The sequence below is a fragment of the Lytechinus variegatus genome, chromosome 11 (assembly GCF_018143015.1).
Source record: "Lytechinus variegatus isolate NC3 chromosome 11, Lvar_3.0, whole genome shotgun sequence".
Classification (NCBI taxonomy): Eukaryota; Metazoa; Echinodermata; class Echinoidea; order Temnopleuroida; family Toxopneustidae; genus Lytechinus; species Lytechinus variegatus.
In genome coordinates, this window is record NC_054750.1 from 17,402,650 (window position 1) to 17,428,930 (window position 26,281).

Consider the following 26,281-nt stretch of genomic DNA (forward strand, 5'->3'; position numbering starts at 1 on the left):
AGCCTCTTATGGCGGATTTTATTGACATATCTAAGGCAAGGTGTAATTACATGAAAAAATAAATCATGACTAAGATGTAACAATACTTTAACAATAATTGGGATTTAAACCAAAAAAAAAACGCTTTTTAGTTCATCTGCAGGTAAAAATAAATATTACAATGTTAGGATAATCATAATCTTCCGGTCATTAGTATACTTTTATATTTTTAAAACTATTTTCAGGCGCTAGCATAGCTGGTGGAAGGTAGGTTACCTTTTTTTAGTTTCGGCTTCTTTTTTTTACCTCTTTTAGGAAAAATTTTCAATGCACGCCACTTTTATTTTCATATCCATTTTCAGGATTTAATCATAACATTATATCACATGGGGATAGAAATTTTTTTTATCAGGACCTAACAGTACAAATATCCTCCAAATGCCCTTAAGAGAGAGTGATTCCTCCGTTTATACCCTATGATTTTTAAGCTTGTATCACCGACATTATTCTCGTGTTTAAAGTTGAGTTTAACCTTCATTATAAAGGCTCCTTTAAATATAATTCATGATGAGATAATGAATGTTCTCATTTTCCTCCAAAGATATACTGATTGGTTTACTGAGACGGAACCGAATGAAGAAAACTCCTGGGGATGTCTTGGTTTACGTGAAGGGCCTTCATGGTACGACCAGTTGCAAGGATCCCCCTTTCCCTACATTTGTGGGCGCAGACACGGTATGGCATTTATAGTGCAACAACCACGGTTGTTCCGTTCTCACATGCCGTCATTAAAATAATTTTTTTCTTCATTTGCTAATTCTTATGCCTCCAACCAACGAAGGAGTTCAGGTCATCTGTCTGTCATTTTTTCGCTCTTTCAAGAGAGAGTTTTCGCTCAACAACGCTCAGAGGATTCAAAAGCAGTAACGTATTGCCAAATGCCCGGAATAACAAAGAAATAATTTGGAAGTCTGTGAATCAGAACAGCATTTATCCTTTGATTCTGGACGATCTTTTGTCAGCTCTTAAACTTAGGACAAAGCTGTTGTTACGCTACTACAATTTTCGACAAAAACCTTCCAGGCATTTTCATTGAAGTGTCGATACATCGCTGAGTGAAATTTCCCTAATAACTCAAGAAACGTACGAAGGATCAAACTCAATCTTAGGCCATACAGCATGCATAAGGAGCTATAGTTAACGGATACATTTCATGGTCGCCATCTTCATGTGGCGTTCCCTTGAAAGAGTTTGTAGGTTATGCGAGAGTATCCGCCTCCGTAGCGTCTGTCTTGAAACCTTGCTTATCCTATCTCTAAATGTTGCTTTGCGATGTCTTGTCAAAGGTCTCAATTATCTAAAGGCCCACTATGCATATTAATTAAAATGCATCTTTTTCGGGATATAACTGAAAAAAAAAACGTCTGAGGAGATGTGCTTAATATTTGAGTGGGGATGATATCAGTCAATGTTGATTTATCAATTCTGATGTCACAGTTCACATGTATAGGTCTTTACTATAAAGTTTACACTTTGAAAAAATCCCGTAAAATTGTACATTTGTAATATCCTGACGATTTTTCCACATTTTAACACTGGTACAGAACCATTTAAGCAAATGACAATATAACTATCGAAAAATATTTCCGCTTGAGTGAGCACCACTTACTTTTGAAAAGTTAGTGAAAAATGATTTGCGCAGAACTTTGAAATAGCTATGCGAATAAAAGTAAACCTTTATCATGAAGAACACGTAGAATTTAGCAAGTAAAATTGATTTGAAGATATCTTTGACCTCTTTTAACTTGTTTCCTTGCCTAATACACTTCGAAGAGTGCATTGCGCCCCGTCCCACTCCCCCACACACCAAAGCCATCAAGACGATATTTGATTTACACTGAGCTGTGATTTACATAAAATGAATTAGGCTTGATTTTCATTTTGTTAATCATTGTCAAGCTTGGGAAAAGTGTAGAGAAACAAGTATTAAATGAAAAATTAAATGTCAACCCACTTTGAATAATAAAAACTTAGTGAAAAAGTGCTGGAGATGTCTGATGTAAACTTTTGTTCAGATTCAGTTATGTCCTCAGATCCAGCTGGTACAAAAAGGGTAAAAGCTGTGCTTACTAAGAGTTGAAATTTCAATTTGGGTGGCAAATTTGATTAAAAATGCCTGAATGTATCTGTTTTATCTTAATTGACTAAAAGTGCAAGGGAAATGTAAGAAAAATGTATTGCAGGGTAAGTTTGATTTCACCATTTCCCCTTGACACTGCGTGAAAACGAGCATTTCTGCGCAAACAGATTTCTGCGAGCTTTACAAAAATGGACGGTGCTCACTCAATTGTAACATTCTGTCAAAACTTTTACGTTCATTGGATAGATGAGACCCTAACCCAAGATTATATGTGAAAAAATTACCCACGTGTTGTATATTTTTTAATTCCCAGAGCTTTTTCAAAGTGTAAACTTTTTTGATACGCACTGTATAAGTGAGAAACATAGTTCCATAGTTCTTTCAATGACCACATGTGGGGTGGAATTCAAAGTAGCCTTCCATACCGTGATGAAGATTTCTTTACATTTTGGGGTAATGAAAGTCATAAGAGCCCCGATTTATACTTGGAAGTGGTTCGTTGCTACATGTGAATTAATATCATAATAATTGTTTTTATCATCATATTGTTTAATATTATCATTTTCATTATCATTATTATCATCATTATAATTTCGTTGTTGAAGTTCCTTGTGATAAACAATTGATACGCCACCCACCACCCCCCCCCCTCCCACTACCCACTCCTAAAATATATGTAGCGAATATATGTAACGAAAATAATATCTATCATACGACTCATTTGGGAAAAGATAATGCATTATAGTATAAAACGAATTTTTTGTATCATTCGATGGTTATATTACAGCTCTTGATGGCACCTACGAAGCATCATTTGGAGGTGTAAATTACTTTGTCTCTCCTTCGTGGCTATCTCGGGATTTTTCAAATGCACGGACATATTGTCAGTATCATGGAGCCGATTTAGCACTCATCAAATCACATGACGTGAACGTAAGCTCGGATAAATTAATTTTGCCCTTGCAATTTTCTCCAACTGCAACACTCGATAAAAAGACTACTACTACCTTTCAATGACAAAAGTGACCCAAAGTTAGACTGTCTTATTCCGATTATCAACTGTACTTTCGTAATTTACCATTCTTCCAAAACCAACTAACCTTTTAAAAACGCTTTCATACTAACTGACATAAGGCACATTTCCCATCATATTAATGATAATGTTGATCGCCATACATTAAAATACGTGATGAGTTCGCGAGAGGTAAGTGCTATTTCAGCCTTGTAAGAAGATCGACATGAAGGGATTCATGAATATCACTGATGTATTTTACCATTATTACTTGCTAACAGGTCTTCCTTCACGAAAGTATTTCGGGATTGAATACTTTAGTGTATTTTGGATTAACTGATCAGGATGTCGAAGGCACTTACAAATGGATCGACGGCACACCTATACAGTAGGTTCAAAATTTATTATTCTGTCATTTCTGTGATAACTATTTTTTAACCATTTAACAAATAATGTCTCATACTACAGCGAATTACATTTGCATTTCCTCCTAGTAATTTATTTAGGCATGGATACATTATAAGAACTGGAAATAATTGCAATGTTCCAAATAAATTATGGTGCGATTGTCCATATAGTGTCTTACTAAATCTAAAATTATTTGGTTTCCAACTGTCTTCATTTAATATTCGCAGGTATTCTTCATGGATATATCCCGAACCAAACGGCAACATGTTTGAAAACTGTGCCTCCCTGGATCCTTTGTCAAGTAATTTGGGATGGATCGATGTCTCATGCTCTGTTACAAGACCATTCATATGTGAACGCCACCAGTGTAAGTTCATGACAGGGTGTATATATGCTATTTTCAAAATTTAATTTCAAAGCGCAGATTTGGTGCAGAATGAATAAATTTAATTTGAGAGGTGACAATATACACACCACTGGTGATGAAGCAAATTAAAGGTCCCTGAACAATATTTGCAGATGGAGTTAGTCCATTTATAGGGTTCATATCAATGCATTGACCGTGGAAAATCTAGAATATATGTTGGGAATGTCGTAGTACATTGTAATTACTGTAATCAAGGTCAATGCGATTATCGTTATACTGATAATTTTTAGCAAAGTGGCATATCAATGAATGATGAACAGCTTTCCTATGTACTCTTGATAATAGTATAGGTTTAGTATTCAATTCTTTGAACAGAAAGTTTGAGAAAAATTCAGAATAACAACACGGAAGGAAGTCTGTAGCCTAAATCTTCGAACTTCTTTTCCTTCTCGGGTCACTACACAAGACCTGTCCAGTGGAGGGTACAGGATCTGGCTTTGGGGTTAAAGTACTCCAGATCTTCGGCAGTGCACGGGTCTGGTAGGAGGGGGCAGACCAGAAGATGTTGCATCGTCTGATCCTCCCCACACTCGCAAGCAGTATCCCCATCTATATGTTGTAGCTCCATTTCTCCAACATTCTGTTCCAGACCGTAGCTAGGCGATTAAGACATAGCCAGGTTGGCCATTCCTCACTTGAACCCGGGGGTAGTGACTCGCTAGGTCCATAGGAAAGCTTGTGCGTCACAGACTGGAGGTGGTTGGACCATATGTTGACCTTTCGGTTGTGATCAGAGCCATGAAGGGTTTTAGTCGAGTGAAGGAAATTACGTCTTTATTTGAGTCATAGTTGTAGAGTGGATGAAGAGGGTTATCTTCTTGCTTAGTTTTTCCACCTGTACTGCAACCTCTCTACTGATGTATAGAGGGGCAATGCCACACATTAGGTTAAAATCATCTTCTCCTGTTGGTCGCAGGCAGCCAGTTATCAATCTTTGCAGCATGGGATGACCTACACCGGGCATTAGCTGCATACTCAACAGTTGAGTGCATAGAGGAAAAGCTGTCGTACGGATGGTTTTGGCATCTGTTCCCCAATTCGTGTTGGCAAGCTTTTTCGGGATGCTGCTCATCGCTCCAACTTTAACATTTGCCTTGGCAACATATGTTCTCCGTATGTAAGGGAACGGTCAAGGGGTACGCCGAGGTAGATTTTCCATACCATCTGACCCTCGGTTTCCGGTCTGCATCTTTGTTCCTAAGATGGAAAGAACTGAGTTGGGTTATCTCTGGATTTTCCCGGAGATGATGCTGCATAGTTAGGGGTCAGACCTGCCAGTGCAGCACTGAGTGCTTTTTCCACCTCTTCAGTAGACTGCTTCTGCAAAGCATTGGAAAGGTCATCAGCGTACAGGTAGCTCTAGGTACTGTTGAATGTTGATCGTTCGTGTAAATGTTGAAGAGGAGTGGGGCGAGGACGCTTCCTTGTGGGAGACAAATTTTCTGCATGGTCTGGATCAGCTGTGTCAGCTTAAGCTCCTTCGTCATCTCAAGGAACTTCCTCGTAAGTATCCGATGATTTACCGTGTCATAAGCTTCAGAGAGGTCAACAAAGGCTGCTCCAGTTATTTACATCAATAACTGGGATATACCCATTTGATTTGCTAGTTCATTACGATGAACCTGCGTGCCGAATATAGAGTACACAATTTTTCCTGCGCGCGCGCTGCATCTCCCTACCAACGCACTATCCCAAGATCGTCGCGCAATTTGGCGTCCATTTCCTCTTTTACTTTCGCCTGCGGTCGAGTGCAGTCGCAAGCTAAGTACACTCTCAAAATTGCATTTCTGTTTTCCGTTTGGATACTTTATTGTGCAATTCTTCCCTTATTTCAATCTTATTTTCTCTCATCTAAGATTGTTATAGGATTATCACGTCGCGCAGAGCTTCCGTGATATTATTTTAACGTTTCTTGTCCCTCTTCGTGAGTGTGTTTTTTAAAGATACGTTTCTCACAGGCGGGTTGTCTTCACCTCTCCGCCCCATAGCTCCGCGCCTTCCTGCTCGGGCGTTGTCTTCGCTCCTTTTTAATTCTTTTAATTCTTTTTATTCACTGACTTCTTCGTTTATACGACTCGTCGTGAATTTAATTGATTTATTTCTCCACAGATAGGTTCTGTAGGACGTTAGGAGCGTCGTATTCCAGCCTCGTTTCAAGTTCTTTGTCTCTTGTTTCGAGTTAGTTGATTGTTCTTTTGTTTCAATCAACCCTTTGTTCTTGTATTTATTAATTGAATTAATTGGTTAATTGATTAATTAATTAATTGATTGATTCTTTTAATTCTTGACTTGCTCCTTTGCCTCGATTCAAGTTCTTTGTTTCTTGTTTCGAGTTAGTTGATTGTTCTTTTGTTTCAATCAATCCTTTGTTCTTGTGTTTATTAATTGATTAATTATTCAATTAATTAAAAAAAAAAAAAAAAATTATTTTCTTTCCTTCACAAGAATACTTAGAATTTTTTTTTAGGAAGCCGTCTCCTGTCAGCGTTCGTCGCCGTTGACTCGGCCTTCCTTCTCGGGAAAGCTATCTTTGTTTTTCCCCCTTCCTTTTCAAGTCAGCTACCGGTCTCTGGACTTATAATTTTTTTTTTCTTAAACTTCTTGTTTATAAAAAAAAAAAAAAAAAGAAAGGGAATCTTACTCCCCTTTTTTCCTTAGCTGATCCTCACCTCAAGAAAAATTATTATTTTTTTTCTTTTGAACAGGTGGACACAACAAAACAAAAAAAAAAAAAAAAAACTTAGTGTTTTCTTCTTTTTAGATGCTTCCCCCCTTCCTTCTTTTCAGAATTTTGGCGGAAGCAGATTCTTGTTGTGATAATCAAATAATTAATTTTTCTAACGGACTTCAGGGACAGTGTCTCTTAATAATTCTTAATTATTACTGTTTCCCTTGTTCTGGGATTTTACCTTGTATCATCCTTGTGAGATCCGTTTTTGACTCTCAAAAGTCCGCTTTTTGAGGTCCTTGTCTTCTGGGTTGGGGTTTGTTACCCCCCCTACCCCCTTTGCTTCTCTGTTTTTTTATCTTACTACTAGATCACCCTACGGCAATAATGAGCCTTTCGGACTCTCTTTCTGAAGAGCCTCAGGCGACTGCTGTTTCGGGGCCCGACACCGGGGTCTTATCCCCCACCACAGGTAGTATAGATAGCGAGAACAGAGTCAGAGCCCCGTGGGCTCTCAAAGGGGTGGAACCGTGGACGTGCGTTCACGTGCCCCGCTTAATAAGGGTGGAACCGTGGATTTGCGACCACGTGCCCGCACGGTGATGGCCAAGGCTTCCGTCCCGGAACCTGAACCTTATTGGGGAGCGTCGCACTAGTACAGAAAACGGCGACTCCTCTAGGGCTGTCAGACCCACCGGCCATCGGGTCACCTAAAGTCCGGGGGGAGAGCACGGGTCTCTCCACCCGGCAAAGACTAGGCTCGATGCCGTGTAAGACCCCTCTAGGGAGCGTCGGCAAAGGGCTACCAGCCCCTAGTCGGAAGAGGCACCTGAGTCCGACCGTGTCGGACTCTCAATTCAATCTGACGCCGTCAGATTCGGCCGACGCCTCCTCTCGCTCGGCTAGCTCTCCCCGTGGGAGAGCTAAGGAGAGGAAGACAGGCGCAGTCCAGTCTCTGGTCCAGCCTTTGGTCCACCCTCTGGTCCAGCGTCTGGTCCTCGGCTGGCTCTCCCTGTGGGAGAGCTAAGGAGAGGAAGACAGGCGCAGCCCAGCCTCTTGTCCCTTCTTCCGCTCCGGCGCCGGAGCAACCGAAGAAGAAGAAAAGAAGAAGAGGAGAACCACAGACGTAAGCCCCGCTCCGTCGGGCGGTCTGTCCTCTGATTCTTTTGATGGCCAGGCCTCTCAGCTTCTCAAGCTAATCTAGAGTGCCCTCCAGCACTGCGGGTTTTTACCCCCAGGCTTGCCTGCTTCAGCCGACGGTACTACCAACCGAGCGGATCAAGCAGACACCGGCCATCCAACACACCTCGGAGAGTCACCGGCAATATCATGTTTCGCCGGCTCACGCACCTGCAAGGGAAATTCCCGCTAATACACAGGTGCTATCGACATACGGGCGTCGCCCGCCATTATCATCGGCGGATCCAGGGGGGGTGCGCAGGGTGCGCGCGCCCCCCCTAATATTTGAGCGGCGCCAAAGGCGCCGCTCAAAATAAAGAAAATAAAAAAAAAGTAAAAGAAAGAAAAGGCGCCGCTTGAAAAATTAAAAATAAAGGAAAGAGAGGGAAAAGGCGCTGCTTAAAAAAAAATTATACACTGATATAACATTAGCAACAGTAAAGGAAAGACTATCCCCAGCAAAGCGTAATCATATCATCTTCCTTATTTTTTCTTTTAACTACCCTTTTCCCAACAACTTCGCCGGTAGCAGTGCGCTGCATGCCTGCATATAACTGGCGCCAATCAAGAATAATCAGCGCCACCTTAATCTAAATCGACGCCGGACAAGAATAATCAGCGCTATTTAGTTATAAATCGGCGCCAGTCAAGAAAAATCGGCACTGCCAGAGTCTTAACCGGCGCCGATCAAGGATAATTAGCGCCACCTAAATCTAAATCGACGCTGGACAAGAACAATCGGCGTCATCTGGTAATAAATCGGCGCCGGTAAAGAAAAATCGGCGCTGCCTGAGTTCTTAACCGGCGCCGATCAAGGATAATCAGCGCCACCTATATCTAAATCGGGGCTGGTCAAGAATAATCAGCACCACCTGGTTAAAAATCGGCGCCAGTCAAGAATAATCGGCGCCTCCTGGTTCTAGATCGGCGCCAGTCGATTATGGATTGCCGCTGCCTGAATCTTACGTAACGTCGGTAAAAATAATCAGTACTACTTGTTTAAATCGGCGCCGGTCAAGACAAATCGGCGCTGCCTTTGTCTTAACCGGCGCCACCTAAATTTAAATCGGCGCCGGTCAAGAATGATCAGCGTCGCCTGATTTCAATAAATAAGCGCCGGTAGAATAATGAAGAAGGGCCTATTGCTAACCAAATCTAGATCGGCGCCGCGGTCAAGAATGATCGTTTTGCCCTCCCCCAATAATTCCGCATGTGCAAAAACAATAAGATGGTAATGTTACACAGAAGTCAGCAAACGAGATTGAGCTACACAACTCGTTCTTTATTAAAAATCGTGCTCAAATTATCAGATTGGAACATAAAAATTTCAGCTCGCGCTTCGCGCTCGCATCATTTCTGTAGCAAAACCCCATACTTTTCATGATTAAATAGGTGAATAGAATGTCCCGTTTTTAGTTCTGAACCTCAAAAGAACACCCGCTTCGATTTGCAATAATCTTTTGTTGGATATAATCTTGTTCTTTATTAAAACGTACATTAAACTGTAATGTTTTCAGATCGAAATATCAAAATTTTAAGCTCGCGCTTCGCGCTCGCATTTCTTTTAGATACCCATCTTAATCATTGGTACCAAGAATGCTTAGAATATCAAGCTTTCTGGTCAGAATATAAGTAAATTTCAGCTCGCCCTCGGCACTCGCATTATCTGTGTAGTGAGATATGTATCCTCCTCATGAGTTACTACAAACAGTCCTAAACAGGCACCTTTTTCCTGTTTTCAGGTCAGTATACTTTAAAAATTTCAGCTCGCGCTTCGCGCTCGCATTAATTTGTCGGTGAAATATGTGTTTCTATCTCATGAGTCATGTATATCTATATGATATGAGTCATATATATATATATATATATATATATATATATATATATATATGCATGTGTGTGTGTGTGTGCGTGCGTGTGCGTGTTTTGACAGGGTCAGGCATTACCCCTTTTTCTTTTTCAACATTTTCTTTTATGGCGCCGGTGAAGTGCAAAAATATGTGCGCCGCTCGGCAGTGCGCCCCCCCTTTCGCCAAAAGCTGGATCCGCCTATGATTATGTCTCCAGACTCCCGATCATTATACCCTCTTCTGCCCCCGGCGGGGGCCGCATAGAAGAGGAAGAAGAAGAAGAAATTCTAGGTCGCTAACCCCGCTGTGCGGGCAGACCTTCCCTTCTGATTCTTGTGCCGACGGCCAGGCGTCGTAACTTCATGTTACAACAGAACGCCCTCGAGCACCACGGATCTTCATCCTAATGCTCTCTGTCAGCTAAAACCGCCGTGTCGATGACCAGGCAGGTCAAGCAGACAATCGCCGTCTCGCACCTCGGAGAGTCACCGGCAATATGATTCGCCGGCCCACGCACCTGCAAGGGAAATCCCCGCTAATACACAGGTGCTATCGACATACGGGCGTCGCCCGCCACTATGTCGCCAGACTCCCGATGATTGTTCCCTCTTCTGCCCCCCGGCGGGGGCCGCACAGAAGACGAATAACAAGAAGAAAGTCTAGGTCGCTAATCCCACTTTGCGGGCAGACCTTTCTTTCTGATTCTTGTGCCGATGGCCAGGCGTCGTAACTTCATGTTACAACAGAACGCCCTCGAGCATCACGGATCTTTATCCTCATGCTCCCTGTCAGCTAAAACCGCCGTGTCGAGCACCGGGCAGGTTAAGCAGACATTCGCCATCTTGCGCCTCGGAGAGTCACCGGCGATTTCATGATTCGCCGGCTCACGCACCTGCAAGGGAAATCCCCGCTAATACACAGGTGTTATCGACATACGGGCATCGCCCTCCATTATGTCACCAGACTCCCGATATTTGTGGGTCAGGCGTCGCACATACTCCCATGAGCAGTGCGGGTAATTCACCCACGCTTCATATCAGCTTCAGCCGCCTTGCTAAGCACTGTGCGGCTCAAGCAATCACCTGTCCTCTCACACCGGGCATTTATTGAAACGCTGTTCACCTACACGGTGACCCCCGTTTCTATGCAGGTGCTTCCGACATACGGCTTTCAAGCATCAATATGTCGGCAAGCTCTCGGTGACCGACGGCTGGACGTTGCATCCGTTCAGGCTGCATCTATGCGTCCCCGAGCATTACGGGTTCTTATCCTCGTGTTCTCCGTCATTATAAGACCGCCGCGGTCTTATTGCCGGCGTCGGGTATTGAGCGGATTGAGACTTCTCTCGCCAACCCGCACTCCGGGGAGCCATCGGCGAGTTACCTGCATGGGTATTCCCCTTTTTATGCAGGTACTCCCGAATTCGCCCTCTACGTCAAGCCCACGTACGGCGACGACTCCTTCAGCGGTAACTCTCTCCATTCTACCCCCTAAGCGGGCCCGTAGATTGGAGGTAAGAATCTCTTACATACCGCATGCCGCACTTCTCTCGTGAGAATGTTTGGCTACTTTGAGGGGGTAACCTATCACGTCCGCGGTCCGTCCGCCCAGGCGACGGGACCGTCGGTTTCTGGCCTGAACCTCACTTTCTATTCGAAAGTAAGGGTGCCCTGTCTTACTTAGCTCCTACCCTTGCAAGGCCAGAGTCAGGGCTAGTACAGACACCCGTCCTCCAGCGATCGCCGCTGAAGAGAGGGCGACTCCGATATGAGCACCATCACCGCTCAGCGGTATGTCTCACTACCTCATAGCTCTCCGAACTTATGAGTATGTATATCGGATCTGAATGTCACGGCGATTTAAAGTTCTCCTGTGCTTAGTAATCGCTACGCCTTCACCACCCGGTGCATTATGGTTATGTTAACCTATTGTCTCGTATTCGGGCGGCTCGTTCGAGCCCTGCCCGAGCTGCCATCACCGGTCGTCCAGCCGGACACCGCCCAAAGCACCCGCACCAAATACCTGGAGGGAATCAGCTTTTCATATGCTAGATATCCCTCCTGTTGACATTCACAGCTGTTCCCCGAGTCCTTCCCGGTCGGGTAAGCATCATCTCGGAGGAAAGAAACCGCCGTACATCTCATGAGATTATTGGCTATGTACGTGCGTTCAAGCTTGTTTAAAGCCCCAGACTTCTCTGTCGGCATTCTATGCCTACTTTCTGGGCACACCCACCGTACCGGGTCGGCGAGTTTACACCAAACAGTACGCCTTCAGACCATCGGTCGAGCTCTAACAGTCTATCTTATAGACTGCCCTCTATGTGGGTCAAGCTTGCGGGCGTCTCCGCCGTTTCCTCCTTGTGTGGAGTGGTCTACGGTGGATGTCTTACCGTGCCCATTTGTCGAACCGTCTTCTTATTTAGAAGCTTTTTCACTCGGCACACTCGAGTCGCCTCGCATGCTGCTTTCATCCTCCCTCCATGCAATGCATGTGGCCATGGTCACCGCACGACCGAGGATGATGTAACCGTGGATGCATGTATGCTTATGCCTACCTAACCACAATCACTACGACCCGCTTTTTCTCGGGCCGACTGTGGATGAGTCTCTCCATGTAAGTGATTTACTTCACTGGAGTTCTTTTAGAAACTTAGATGCTCATCCCCCACTGCTTAGGGCGTCATTTTTGCCGCCCCCCGCAGCTTTTTGGAACTCCTTATTCTCCGATATCGGACTGTTCCACGCTGCCGCAACCGGCGCCGGCGGTGCTTGCTCTTACGATCACCTGAGAGACCAGGCCTTGTGGCTGTTTTCATAAACAACTGGTTCTCACCGCAGACTGATGGAAATTTTTGTGATTATTTTCCTCAAGTCTCCCTCCTCCTTCGCTTGTTTCTTCAAGCGAGGACATCGACACTCTTAGCCAGTTTCCGTCCCTAACTTGATAGGACAGGGCCGTTGCTACCTCATTCGATTCCGTTGGGAACGTACTGTTGAGGTATCATATCTGGCGATGTCTGTTCGTTAGAACATCTCTTGATTGTCGCCTTCACGTAGGATCATGACAGAGACTTTTCGCCAGCTCCCTCTGGCGTACACTTGCTGCTGCTAGGGATTCCCCCGCCCGGCGGTCATCCATCGCAGCCTAGCCTCACGGGCTCTCTCGGCAATGGTGGCTTGAGCCAAGCCACCTCTTCCACCGCGGGTACTGCACCCTCAGATGGGTGCTTCGATCAGTACGGGAGAAAGGGGATCCTGAGTTCTCTCTCGATCACTCGGTCTATCACACTTTTGTCGTGATGTGTACCGCGCTGTTCCTCTGACACGCCCGGTTGAGCTATTTTAACCAGACTGCTTTATTCTACATAGGCAGCAGGTCCGCGGCATTTCTTATTAAAAGGATGGCACTCAGTCGCTTTCTCGACCCTCGACTGCCTTACGAGTGGTTTTCTTCTTAAATCCCTACTCTCCGTCGTTCCTAGTCCCCTTCGGACCGCTAGTAACTTCTGCCACAGCTCTCTATCAGAACTCTGCAGATATTCTGCCCTCACGCATTTGAGACAGATATCGAATTCTGGGCGCTTTCTTCCACGCGGAGGCTCCTGAGATCTCTCGCCTTCTCAGATTGTTCGATTGATCACTTACTGAGCCTTAAAGCTACAGTTTTCCGATCACGATTCTTGTTGAAATTTTCAACAAATTCCGAATTTTACGCTCTAGTCAGCTGGTGATGTTGTTCTCCTGACACTAGGCCGAGGGCCCATGATACTTAGTATCATTCTTCTTGGGCTCTTTCTTGGAATCGTCGTTCACGACTTCTCGAGGTCCGCCTATTGACGCCCCTCTTTCCTTCACTCCTTGCTCTTAAGGACTTCTTCACATGAGGCTTTATCGCCTCCCCTGTCCGCAAGGCAACGGCCTTTGTGTCTTCATCTCCCTATTTTAACGCACTTCTTAGTCTAGACATGCCTCCCTTCACGTTGAATCCGTGTTGGTCTAGCAAATCAAATGGGTATATCCCAGTTATTGATGTAAATTATGAAAATACTTACCATGATTTTCTTATTTACGAGATAACTGGATATACCCATTTGAGCCCTCCCTCCTACCCCTCGCCTTGTGTGACAACATGTCTTGCCCGCAGGCTCATGAGAGGAAATGGACGCCAAATTGCGCGACGATCTTGGGATAGTGCGTTGGTAGGGAGATGCAGCGCGCGCGCAGGAAAAATTGTGTACTCTATATTCGGCACGCAGGTTCATCGTAATGAACTAGCAAATCAAATGGGTATATCCAGTTATCTCGTAAATAAGAAAATCATGGTAAGTATTTTCATAATCAGCCCTTTTGCAAACCCATCTTCGATGTATGGTTGGAACTACCCCTTATCAACCACCTAAATTCTAAGCATCGTATCTGCGAAAATATTCATCGATTTTACCCAGTTTTCGTCTCATTTGTGCAGAAATTTGAGCAGAGCAGATTTCCATGTTTCAATCGGCGACTCCGATTCAATCCGCATATATATCGACAAACATCGAATACGATGATTTTGCATTTGCTCATCAATTTGCATCCGTCTTTTGAAACCGACCCCCTGGGTACACTAAGTTTACGGCCGATTCTTGTCTAGGTGGCGAAATATGTTTAACTCTTTTAAATCAGTTCTATAATGTAAACGTGCTAAATGATCGTCTCATTACTTCCACTGTGAGCTCCCGCACGCGATTCGACGATTGACGACGGATATTTGTTCTAAAGCCGTTTCCTATCGGATTTCTTGGTTTTTCAGCAGGGTTTGGGTCTGGTCAATACAATTTTGATTAATTCTACTAAATTTTTACTTTTTTAGTATCCCTAAATTAGACCTCAAAATAGCCAATCTGGAATAAAATTATTGGAAATGGTTTTTCAACTGATTTGAGTAGGTATGGGTGTCAACATTTACCAAAAAAAGTTAGGAGGAATACGGGTTGGGGAAAGTGTTTTTTTTCAAGGTCAAAGGTCAATGACCTTTTCATATATACCGTATAATGATATCTCTGAGATGGAAAGGCGCAGGTTAGTGATAATGGTGTCAAAATGCACAAATTTTTACCAGAATATCAAATAAAATAGAATTAAGTACCTACCATGCACATTCACCGATGAAATTCAAGGTCAAAGCCTTTCAAAGGTCAATGACCTTTTTTACATTATATACCATACTGTATAATGGTATCTCTGAGATGATAAGGAACAGGCTAGTGATCATGGTGTCAAAATGTACAGATTCTTACAAGAAGATAAAATAGAATGAATGTGAGTACCTAGAATGGACATTCACCAATAAAATTCAAGGTCAAAGCTTTCAAAAGGTCAATGACCTTTTTACATTATATATATCATACTGTATAATGGTATCTCTGAGATGAAAAGGCATAGGTTGGTGATCATGGTGTCAAAATGCACAGATTCTGATCAGAAGATCAAATAAAATAAAATTAAGGACATAGAATGCATATTCACTCATAAAATTTAAGGCCAAAGGTCAATGACCTTTTATACATCATATACCATATCATATACTGGTATCTCGAAGCTAAAACGGCACAGGTTGGTGTTCTTGGTGTCAGAATACACAGATTCTTACAGGAAGATCAAATATAAAATGAAATTAAGTATCGACAATGCACATTCACCCTTAAAATTCAAAGACAAAGGTCAATGTCCTTTTTGACATTAGATAATAATAATGGTATCTCTGAGATAAAACACCGCAGGTTAGTGATCTTGGTACCAAAATGCAAAGACTTGTACAAGAATCTTCTGAAAATGGGTAGGATAGTTCTAACTCTCATGTCACAGCTAGCATCATCTCAGAGCATTTCTAAACAGCAGAGGGATGATGATGAAGTGAAGGCCATCATTAGAGCTGCATGTATATCAACTTCAACAAAGATGAATTCCCGTATTATTATTAATTGCCTCTCATTGCGAGCTGCCAGAATCTCTTGAGATGCTAATGTTGCAGGACAAAACTTCATATCTGCTCTCTGCTGTACGTCACCAATGATGCTATTTCTACTAGGTGTCAGTTTGTACAAGGATCATTATTTGGTCCAGAATAACTGAGTGTTATCATGCACAAATTAGGCATATGATATGATAATGAAATTCAAAAGGAGATAATAGCTTAAAAGTACACATCCATTGACCTAACAAAACTCCTACAGCACCACGTCCAGTTCTTGAGAATCAAGCTATGCAACATATCAGCAATAATATGGTCTGATACCCTTGACAGAACGTTCTAAGGCTTTCATTGAATGGGCCAGATCAAAGTCCTGAAAATGTCAGGTTTTCAAAAGTTTAATTACTCTTTGCTGAAGTTGAGACACTTAACTTCATTTACTATGACAAAAGCTGCAGCTCTAATGATTGCCTTATTTTAATTCTTCATCATTGCCCCTGGCTATATGAAAATGTTCTTAGATGATGCATGCCATTAGGGTTAGGCCTATCCTTTCCATTTACAGATTAAGTTATAGTTTATAGTATTGATTGTAGCAATTGAGGTTAGTGACCTATTGCTACAGAAAAATTAGTACCTTGATTTAGATTTATAAAATGCATATGTAAATGCTCCTACTTTAGACAACTTCACCATTTTAGATTATAACATGATTTTTTTTACACTTTTGGCAATGCATTACTACAATATATATTAAAAAGTGCTATTTGATATCGATTTCACCTCGAACTTGTATTTTGACGTCATCATTGATCAAGGAATCAACTATTAAATTTGTATTCATTTTCCATCAGGTCAGTCTTTTTCCCATCAGAATCACTATATACAATGAAGTTATCAAGTTATCGACCTATTTACTTAAATTCCCTGACGTTATTGATATAGTTGATTGACTTCTAACCCTTAAATATATTTTCCATGGCCGCCATTATTTATCCTTTATTCTATAATTCACAAATAAAATGTGAATATAATAATTATGAATTACTATCTTTTTTTTTTTTGGGGGGGGGATCATGCATGGATGTATAAATATTTATTAACTTTTGACCTTTGACTCTGGATATCAAAGGTGAAGGTTAAGACTTTATGATTATTTTGTGCCTTTTCATCTTCTTGCAAAAATTGCTTTTTGACACCAAATCACCAACCTGCGACTTTTCATCTCAGAGATACCATTATACCGTATATAATGTAAAAAGGTCATTGACCTTTGAAAGGCTTTGACCTTGAATTTCATTGGTAAATGAGCATTGTAGGTACCTTATTTGATCTTCTTGTAAGAATCTGTGAATTTTTGACACCAAGATCACCAACCTGCGCCTTTTCATCTCAGAGATACCATTGTACCGTATATGGTATATAATTTAAAAGGGTCATTGACCTTTGAAAGGCTTTGGCCTTGAATTTCATTGGTGAATAAGCATTGTGGGTACTTGATTTGATCTTCGTGTAAAAATCTGTGCATTTTGACACCAAGATCACCAACCTGTGCCTTTTCATCTCAGATATACCATTATACCGTATATGGTATATATTTTTTAAAAGGTCGATGACCTTTGAAAGGCTTTGACCTTGAATGTTTTTGGTTAATGTGCATTCTGGGGACTTAATTTTATTTTATTTGATCTTCCTGTAAGAACCTCTGCATTTTGACACCAAGATCACCAACCTGTGCCTTTTCATCTCAGAGATACCACTATACCGTATATGGTATATGGTGTAAAAAAGGTCACTGACCTTTGAAAGGCTTTGACCTTGAATTTCATCGGTGAATGAGCATTGTAGGTACTTGATTTGATTTTATTTGATCTTCTTGTAAGAATCTGTGCATTTTGACACCATGATCACCAACTTGTAGTATTTTATCTGGGAGATACCATGATACAGTATATTTAAAAAGGTCATTGACCTTTGACCTTAAAAAAAAGCACTTTCCCCAACCCGTATTCTTCCTAACTTTTTTTGGTAAATGTTGACACCCATACCTACTCAAATCAGTCAAAAAACCATTTCCAATAATTTTATTCCAGATGTTCACTAATTATGGGATACTATTTGTTGCTTCTTTTTTTTTCTCGTAAAATCGATGTTCAAAAGAAGCTGGTGGGCCACTTGGCAGTAACTTGGAGCCTACGCTGAGACTTCGTGTAGTCGTTCCACGTATCCGAATAGTTTTCCAGGTTTTTCTACTGTTGTAAGTCCTATCTTGTCGATTCAATAAAAACCTGCCACTTTCTTTTCTTACTATCGATGATGGCAGTAGGACCTCACATACTAGTGTATCGGCACCAAAGGGATCATTCTCAACGGACATAACATACTCAATGTATAGCACCTTAGAGTCATCCGCCAAGCCCGGAGTATAGATTGTACGACTTCCTCGTGGAATATTCTTCCTTGATGATTTCTTCAGGAACTTCACAAAGGTATCGTAATGTGTAGGGAGTGGAGGGAGATCCCGAAGATACGTGTCTAGATCTATGGCAAACTGCTTCCAGTCTGCCTTTTTTTAAGGTTGAAACGTCTCCAGAATTGAACTGTGCGAGGGGTGATGGCTGCATTCACCTTAAGCTCAATTGGTCGTTGTTGAGTATGCGGGATAGGGTCAAGCAAAACCTTCTCAAATTGTTGGATGATGCATATTGATATAAAAGCCAGATTAGGGTTGTAACCACGTCTCATCTGCAGCTGTTGAAGGAGGTGGGAAGTTTCGCATCATGAATGAGCGACATCTGGTTTGCATCTGACAAGTTCTCCACAAGTTCTCCATCTTCGTTGGTTTCTCCATACCGCCAGACGATGATGTGACTGTTGGAATCCCAATAGTCACATTTACTCGGCCAGGGTGGCTTCTTGAGGTAGGGCGAATGTCTGGTTAAGGCGGTTTATAGACAAAACTTACAGAAATCCCCATAAACTCAATGGTTATAACTTCAGTGTTGTCTGAATCTGAATTAGAAGACTTGTTCACAATCAGCCCGTTGCGTACAAATATCGCACTGCCGTACTGATTATGGGGTATTACCGCGACGAGGGCATACCGGTGATCCGTGGACGAAAACGTGTTGGCCCACGATGTGTCTCCTGCAGACAAAGGATGTCACAATTGTTCTTCACACATAGGTCAGCCAGAAGATCTTGTTTGGTGCCTGTGATACCTTCAAGTATAGATGAGACTATACTCAAGGCTGGTCCTTACAAGGAACCGTGTTTATGACGCTGGTGCTCATCAACAGATAGGTCATTGGTAGCCATGATGACTTGGTAGAGCTGTAACTCTCTAGTAGTAGAAATTGTGTAGTGTGGTAGATTCGCAGGATGAATTCTTGACAGGGACGCCGACATGAGCGCTCCTTCTTTGGAACTGAATCAAGTTAAATCGAGTGTTCGTTATCCGACTCCTTATACCCTTCGAACCTATACATCCCTGTTCAAATTCTCTTAGGGATGATAACAGTAATGAAGGCACTACTATTCCTATTGCTACTAACATTTAATATGTAATTATATTCATAATGATAATGTTCCAAAATTATAATAACGATACTGACACTGATACTGACTCTGTCTTATCTTAATTTAGACGTTCCTGAAAAGAATTGGATTCATTTTGGTGGAACTCTCTACTATGTATCACATTCCCCTGTGACGTCCTACTCGTTGGCGAGAAGCTTCTGTCGGGATCAGGGAGGTGATCTTGCCCAACCTAAAACACAAGAAATAAATGTAAGGATTGCTTATGCGAGCGACTTTTATTACAGATGATTAGAGTAACTTTGTAGTTAAGATCACTTATGTATTTTTGTGACGCATATGCCGACCTAGTCTTAATATTCCTGTAAAAAATTAATTGGACTGATGCGCACTTTCATGATCTGAATGAATGTCTCAGGCTCCATGAAACACTCCTTAGCCCTGCAAAGGCCACTAATTAATTGATCCTTATTTGAAAGAACAGTTCTGTTTGGTTCCTTGTCAGTCTACTGTACAAAATGCGCATGCAACAATTATCGTGATAGGCCATTTCATTTAGCGATTAATCGCTAACCTTTGTGTTACGGGGCCCTGGATGGTGTGGCCTATAATTCTGTTCCTTCATGGCTTCATGAACAGCTGGGCCCGTCTTACAAAGAGTTACGATTGATCTGATCAACCACAACTATGGAAAGCCAGCAACGTAAACATCTTAAATGGACATGTGTTCAAAATAGTTTCTAGATATGATGTATGTTCTTACAATAATTGTTTTCTTGAAAATTCAGCGTGCTTCTTTTTGTTTGCAAAGGACATTGTGAAAATTTCCTGGAAAAAAATATGAAACTCATGGATTTCTATAGAATGATGATTGATTGGATCAATCATAAATCTTTGTAAGAAGGGGCCTGGAACGTCATGCTCTTGTGACTAACCAGAGACCTGAAATATCTCCGGTTGTTTTGACGAGACTGTATTTCGGGGTTTTTTTACGATAACACACATAGTTAAGGCCTTTATAAAAACTGTCATCAAAATCTTGGTCCTTTTGTTATTACTAGATGCATCTCACCGTGCTGGCAGGTGGCAACTCGTACTGGTTTGGACTCGATCGCATGCAAGATGGCATGTTCCGTTGGATTGATGGCACTCAGATCAACGAAAATCAGTATGTGTTAAATTGTGTTTTTAATCAACTTAGCTCGCTCACCATTATGCTATTCTACAGATTGAAAAAAAGACAAATTGTCAGACATGCCGACCGTTCCCTTTTAAGAGTATTTGTTCCTCTTTTTTGCTATGAATACGCCAGTATTTTTGTATTTTTTTGTACGAATATATTTGACAAGACGTACGACAACATTCCTTTTAAACAACAATTCTGAAGCACATGTTGCTTTGTACATCATGTCATTCTGCTCTGTATGAGAGGGGGGAAAATCTTAGAAACTAGGCCTAGATATTGTGTTGTCAACTGAACTTTATGCATTTTATATTATATATGATTATAGCTTTGAATTGGATGATAGAAAAACCAATATCACTAGACGCTTGTATTAAAATACGCTATTGCTTGGAACTTTTTTTACCATTACAGATTTCCTTCTTGGTCGAATTATGATACTACTCTGTTTGAGAACGAAAACTGTATTCATCAGCAGTTTAATGATGGATGGGCAAAACTACCATGTACATCCTATTTGAGGGTTGCATGTGAAAAACCTCCAAGTAAGTTTGGATCACATTCTCTGTTCCTTCCGCAAGGCATTCTTTGGAACATGTAACCAAACCATATTAAAGTTTGAAATGCAACAAACTATGATATGCTTACAAATGTTATATTTCTTAATGAATGTTTCTTTATTCATGATATTCTGTTATTTTTCTTTCAAACCTCTGAAGATTCTACCAGAACACCGCAGTAGTAATGGTTGCAGTCGTAGTAGAAGTAGTAGCAGCAGCAGCATCAGTAGAAGTAGTAATACTAGTAGTTATTGTTGAAGTAGTAATAGTAGTCGTAGTAGTCGTAGTAGTGTTAGGAGTAGTAGTAGTAGTAGCAGTAGTAGTAGTAGTAGTAGCAGCAGTACAAGTAGTAGTAGCAGTAGCAGTAGTAGTAGTAGTATTTTTATTAGTAGTATTAGTAGTAGTAGTAGAATCATCATCATCATCATAATATGATAAATGAATAATGATAATATGATAAATTTGTATAGCGCAGTCACTATATAAATCTACTCTACTGCGCTTTGGTGACTCCTATTGTTTATACTAACGAAACATTGTGATCTACTTAAAGCTTCCTTGATCAGATGTGTCTTCAATAATGCTTTGAAAGAAGGAACAGACTGGGTCATTCTAATGCTAAGGGGAAGTTGGTTCCATAATTTCGGAGCTGCATAGCCAAATGCGCAGTCTCCAAGAGAAGCCTTGGTTTTCGAGTGGGGTATTTCCAAAAGGAATCTATCCTTCGCAGGTTGTATGAGGATGGCATTTTCAACATCATCATCATTACAATAATCTACAATAGGGCAGATGTATATCTCTTTATATTTTGACTTTCTCTTAGTACCGCGGCCAGTTCCTCCAATTCCCCTAATAGCAGCTACTTCGACACCCTACGGAGGAGGTCTTGATGGCACTTCATTCCTATGTCTACTCGGCTCAGAGGATGAAGATATCCTAACACTGTCCACAAGAAGACTCTTCCGCCTGACCCAATCTATAGCTGCTGATAGTTACAATGCTCCCGGACAAACCACTGTTGTGTCGCCTGCAGAATCTCCCGAAGCCAAAAAGCATACCCTCCCATCGTCTATGGAAGGATTGGGATTTTTCGAGTGTTCCTCGGTTACAGCTAGCAGGATGACATCGGTTCCTGTTGGAATTCTTCTTTCAACTCGTGCGTGTAGAATAGAATCAATTCATATAAATTTTCAAATGTTTTGAAGTAGGCCTTTAGGTATTTGATGTTTATGAATATGTACATTTGGAACTAAGTTTCGTGAAAAGAAAAATCGATATCATAGGCCTACTCATCAATAATTGTCATCTCAAGATGGATATGCCCTTATCTCGGGACCATATTCGGGGTTCGTATCCCTTTTCGACAATATTTTTATCTGCATTTGAGACACTCGATCCAGGTGAGGGAAATGGGTACTCGGCAAGAATCTATTCAAAGTATTTAGAGTGTCTTAATGGCAGATTTGATAAAGCTGGGTAATAATGTAATTATTCTAACATTTCCTAAATAAAAGTTGTATATCATGATAAGTATCAGAGTATGCTTCACTGCCGATGAATTCATAAATGAAGGAAGGCTGTTGGATAGCGAAACGGTTAACAACACAGCGGCAATAATGCATTAGAAAGACAGTTTTCGCTGATATGTCTTCTTATTCTTGTTCATTTTGTGTGTGCATTCTTTCTTTTCTTCTTCCCGCTTCTTCCACATCTTCCCCTTCTATATCTTCTACTTTCATAATTCTTGTATCATCTAGCATTAACATGTATTTCATTCATTGAATAGGAAATTTGCAACCATTGGATGGTCGATTTACAAAGACGGTAAACATGGGAGATAATATCACACTCAGTGTAATGCGACCAACAGGAGAGGAAGAAGGAACCGGGGCTAGGTGGCGCTTATTCACTGATGAAGAAGACTGGGATAATTCACTCATCGATTCGAGTTCGGGTAGTCTATCACACACGATTCAATCTGCATCTCTCTCGGACGCTGGGGTGTATTTGACACATATGTCTTCTGTGTTGAACCAACATCAGTTCAGCCTCATCAGACTTATCGTGAAAGGTGTGGTTTCTTCCTATATCCATAACTCATAAACCATGTAAACACTTTCGTTTGTTAACTATTTGAAGCATGGATTTCGATTTGAAAAAAAAAGAAAAATATATTTACGTTTGCCTTCTAGCTATTGAAATTGAATATTAGTGGTGAACGTTACGAAATGCAGAAAGAAAGACAATATGTTTAGGATCGTTCAGACTTGGAATCCTAGTGAAATTATGTTAAGCTATTATCCATAGATTCAATTTCCAAAGAAATTTATCTTGTCACGACCAAGAGGTAGGCTGTTTCATTCGGAGGAAGGGTTTGAGGAACGGTCGGGGTAGTGATAGTGCACGTCTGGACAGCGTTACTCCACCTATATCCGACCAAAATACTGGTTCCCAGGAGTATCTTGGTCTGATGAAGGGCGGCATGGTCGGAGTAACGTGATTTCCTAAAGGGACCGTTTCATGCTATTCCCATGTCCGGTGCCCAAAGGCGGATACTGGTGGTCGTAGATTCATTTCCTGTCAGCGGATGGGCACCAAACCCTGGCCCTAGTCTGGAGACTTATGAACTGGTACGCAATTCATGTATGTATCTACCTAGGCCTGATTTGTATGATTAATTGTATTTTATAGAATGCCCGGATGGAAGATGGAACCCACCATTATGCGATCAGTTGTGCGATTATTGTTACAATGGAGGTGTTTGTCACGAATCATCAGGAATATGTATCTGTCCTCCTGGTTTTGCTGGAGTGAATTGCCTACGAGGTATTGAAAATACTGATTCCACTAATATTATCAGGGTTTACTCTAATGATACAGTGATTATGAATAAAATGAGGATTAAACAGTGAAAATGTATATTATAACTCGTATTTGGTGATAGTATTTTTATGTTATTAGAACCATCATATACCTTTATCTATTGTAGTAGCTGTTACGATTCAATAAAAATGTTTGTCACCAAAAGTCGTCACAAAGAATGAACAATTTAGCTCATCATTAGTTACATGCTTGAAGTGTTATAAGCAACATTGGTAAACTTCTAAGGAAAATATCCATTATTTTAATAATGTTAAAAAATTTCCATGTGGATAAACTGGTACTAAAATCGAATTTAATCGAATTACTGCCAAAGACGAACATAGATTTTAAAGTGGACACCTTATAACAATAAATATTTTAAAGAAATTTGTGACATTAGTATATCGATTTCTTGCAGCGTGTGGGATGCATAAATTTGGATGGGATTGTGAGTATGAATGTGGAATCGATCAGTTCTTGGACCGGTGTGCCGGTTCTCAGATATGTCTTCCAGATCCGTATGGATGCAATTGTTTAGCCGGATACACAGGAATCTACTGTAATGAGAGTAAGTACTCAATCTATATTTTGATCACGCGTGTCCACTTTGAAAAGAAGGTCAATATAGCCCTTTTTATAAGATTTAGAACTGTTATGTTTTAATATCCTAATAGAATATACACATAAATAGAAAATACCAAGGTGAGCGATTCATTTACTATAGCAATTTGGAAAATGTTAATTTTATGACCTGAAGAGCTCAGTTGAAAATGGGGGTTAGGTCCATTTTTCATCAAATTTGATTTGGTTTTTTCTCATTGTATGGTAGATCTATACAATTATACCAAAGACAAGTTGAAATTTTCATTAAAAAGTGAACAAAATGGCAAAACCCCCCACTTTTTTCATACGGTTTTGGGTCCATTTCAATTCGGTTAAAAAAGGGGTTAGGTCCACGATGATAATTTTTGAAGAAAAAAAAGAGAAAAAATTGAAGACAGGTAGATTTCTTTTATACCCAGTTTGATGTTCATATGATAAGGTAGTACATCATAATATCGCAATACATAAGAATAAAAAACATGAATTTTCTCGGAATGGTCCAAAGTTGACCTAACCCCTTTTGCGACCAAGCTCTTCATAATGTCATATGTAGAATTGTTGATGCCTTCCAAGTTGGTATATTCTTTTATCGACAAAGGCCTATCTGTAAATGTTTTGTTCTTTTAGCATGCGAGGATGGTTGGTTTGGCGTTGATTGCCTTCGGGAATGCCATTGCGCTGGTGAAGCAGACTGTGATGACTTCACTGGTGAATGTCCTGCTGATTGCGCCCCAAAATGGTCAGGACCAGAGTGTCAAGGTACACTAATTTTCCTTACTTTCACTCGTGAACAACTATATGATAAGATAGGCTAGGAAAATATCACATCTCATATACGTACATGCCCATTATAGATAGGCGGAGACAAGAAACCGATTGCTCTGTTTTCGCGATGCTTGCCTTTGGAAGACATCTTGAAAATGTACTTTTTGAGGGCCGCTGCGCCATAAGCACTGCACTGGCAACGGAAACGAGATACGCTGTCATAAGCGTACCAGTACGATGATGTTGATAGTTGATCATACCAATTCTCTCATATCAATGGTGAAATATCAGTCCGCAGTTATTAAGTATTAACATTAGGCGTTTAACAATGAGAGTTGGGTTCGCTTTGAAATATAGAACACAGTGTCAGATCCAGGGGGAAGAAGGCACCTCCGACCCTTGCGGGCACAGTGAATAACATTTCTTACAGGAAAAATACGCCTCCTTTTGGAAAATCATTGATCCGCTCGTAATAGAACCTATCCAAAGATTAATTGGGAACATGTTTTGGTTATGAAATAAGATCGGAAAGATCGTATAAGAATTCAAACAAGTCAAGGAAGGACATTGTGCGAAGAATGGCACGATGGCCTTGAAAACGTTCATATTGTGTTCTTTTCGGTTTGATTGTTGGCAGCAAAAGTGTACTAGAAGAAGATATTTTTGTATCATCTTTACTACAGTACATAATTCTTATTATCAATGTGAACACGTACAAGTAATACTTTCCCTTGCCAATTCGTTTCTTCAAGTTCCTTCAGTTTGTCCAACTGGATACTTCGGGACCAACTGCACTCAGAAATGCAACTGCAGGAATGGTACACCATGTGATAAGGATTCTGGATACTGTGACGAAGCTGGAGGGCTTTGCGAGAAAGGATACGTCGCCGACTCTGTAGAATTTCCATCCAACTGTATAACATGTAATTAGTCGATTTATTTAAAGAAATCTGGCGATAGGTTTTTTAATTATCCCCATATCTTAAACATTTGCTGCACAGTCTTTTTCTTCCGCCTCCTATTGTCACAAACTTTATAAACTGTTTTATGATTTTATATTCAGGAAGCTGTTGATAATGAAAAGGATTTTTCGGTACATTTACCGCTCATTTTCCTGAAATTAGGCCTGTCAATCATTTTAATATTTGTAAAC

The 26,281-nt window shown here is 41.1% G+C and overlaps 1 protein-coding gene across 2 annotated transcripts in view; it reads left to right on the forward strand.

The window, feature by feature from the left end:
- The window catches only part of LOC121423464, a 73,987-nt gene that overhangs the window by 27,540 nt on the left and 20,166 nt on the right, over positions 1–26,281 (forward strand). For both annotated transcript variants that reach the window (XM_041618809.1, XM_041618810.1), the window contains exons 5-17: positions 581–714; positions 2,907–3,052; positions 3,413–3,519; positions 3,767–3,906; positions 19,265–19,407; positions 20,217–20,323; positions 20,753–20,883; positions 21,722–22,054; positions 22,685–22,969; positions 23,590–23,724; positions 24,179–24,328; positions 24,991–25,122; positions 25,881–26,051. In XM_041618809.1, coding sequence (XP_041474743.1) covers positions 581–714; positions 2,907–3,052; positions 3,413–3,519; positions 3,767–3,906; positions 19,265–19,407; positions 20,217–20,323; positions 20,753–20,883; positions 21,722–22,054; positions 22,685–22,969; positions 23,590–23,724; positions 24,179–24,328; positions 24,991–25,122; positions 25,881–26,051 — 2,114 coding nt within the window. The remainder of the gene's footprint in view (positions 1–580; positions 715–2,906; positions 3,053–3,412; positions 3,520–3,766; positions 3,907–19,264; positions 19,408–20,216; positions 20,324–20,752; positions 20,884–21,721; positions 22,055–22,684; positions 22,970–23,589; positions 23,725–24,178; positions 24,329–24,990; positions 25,123–25,880; positions 26,052–26,281) is intronic.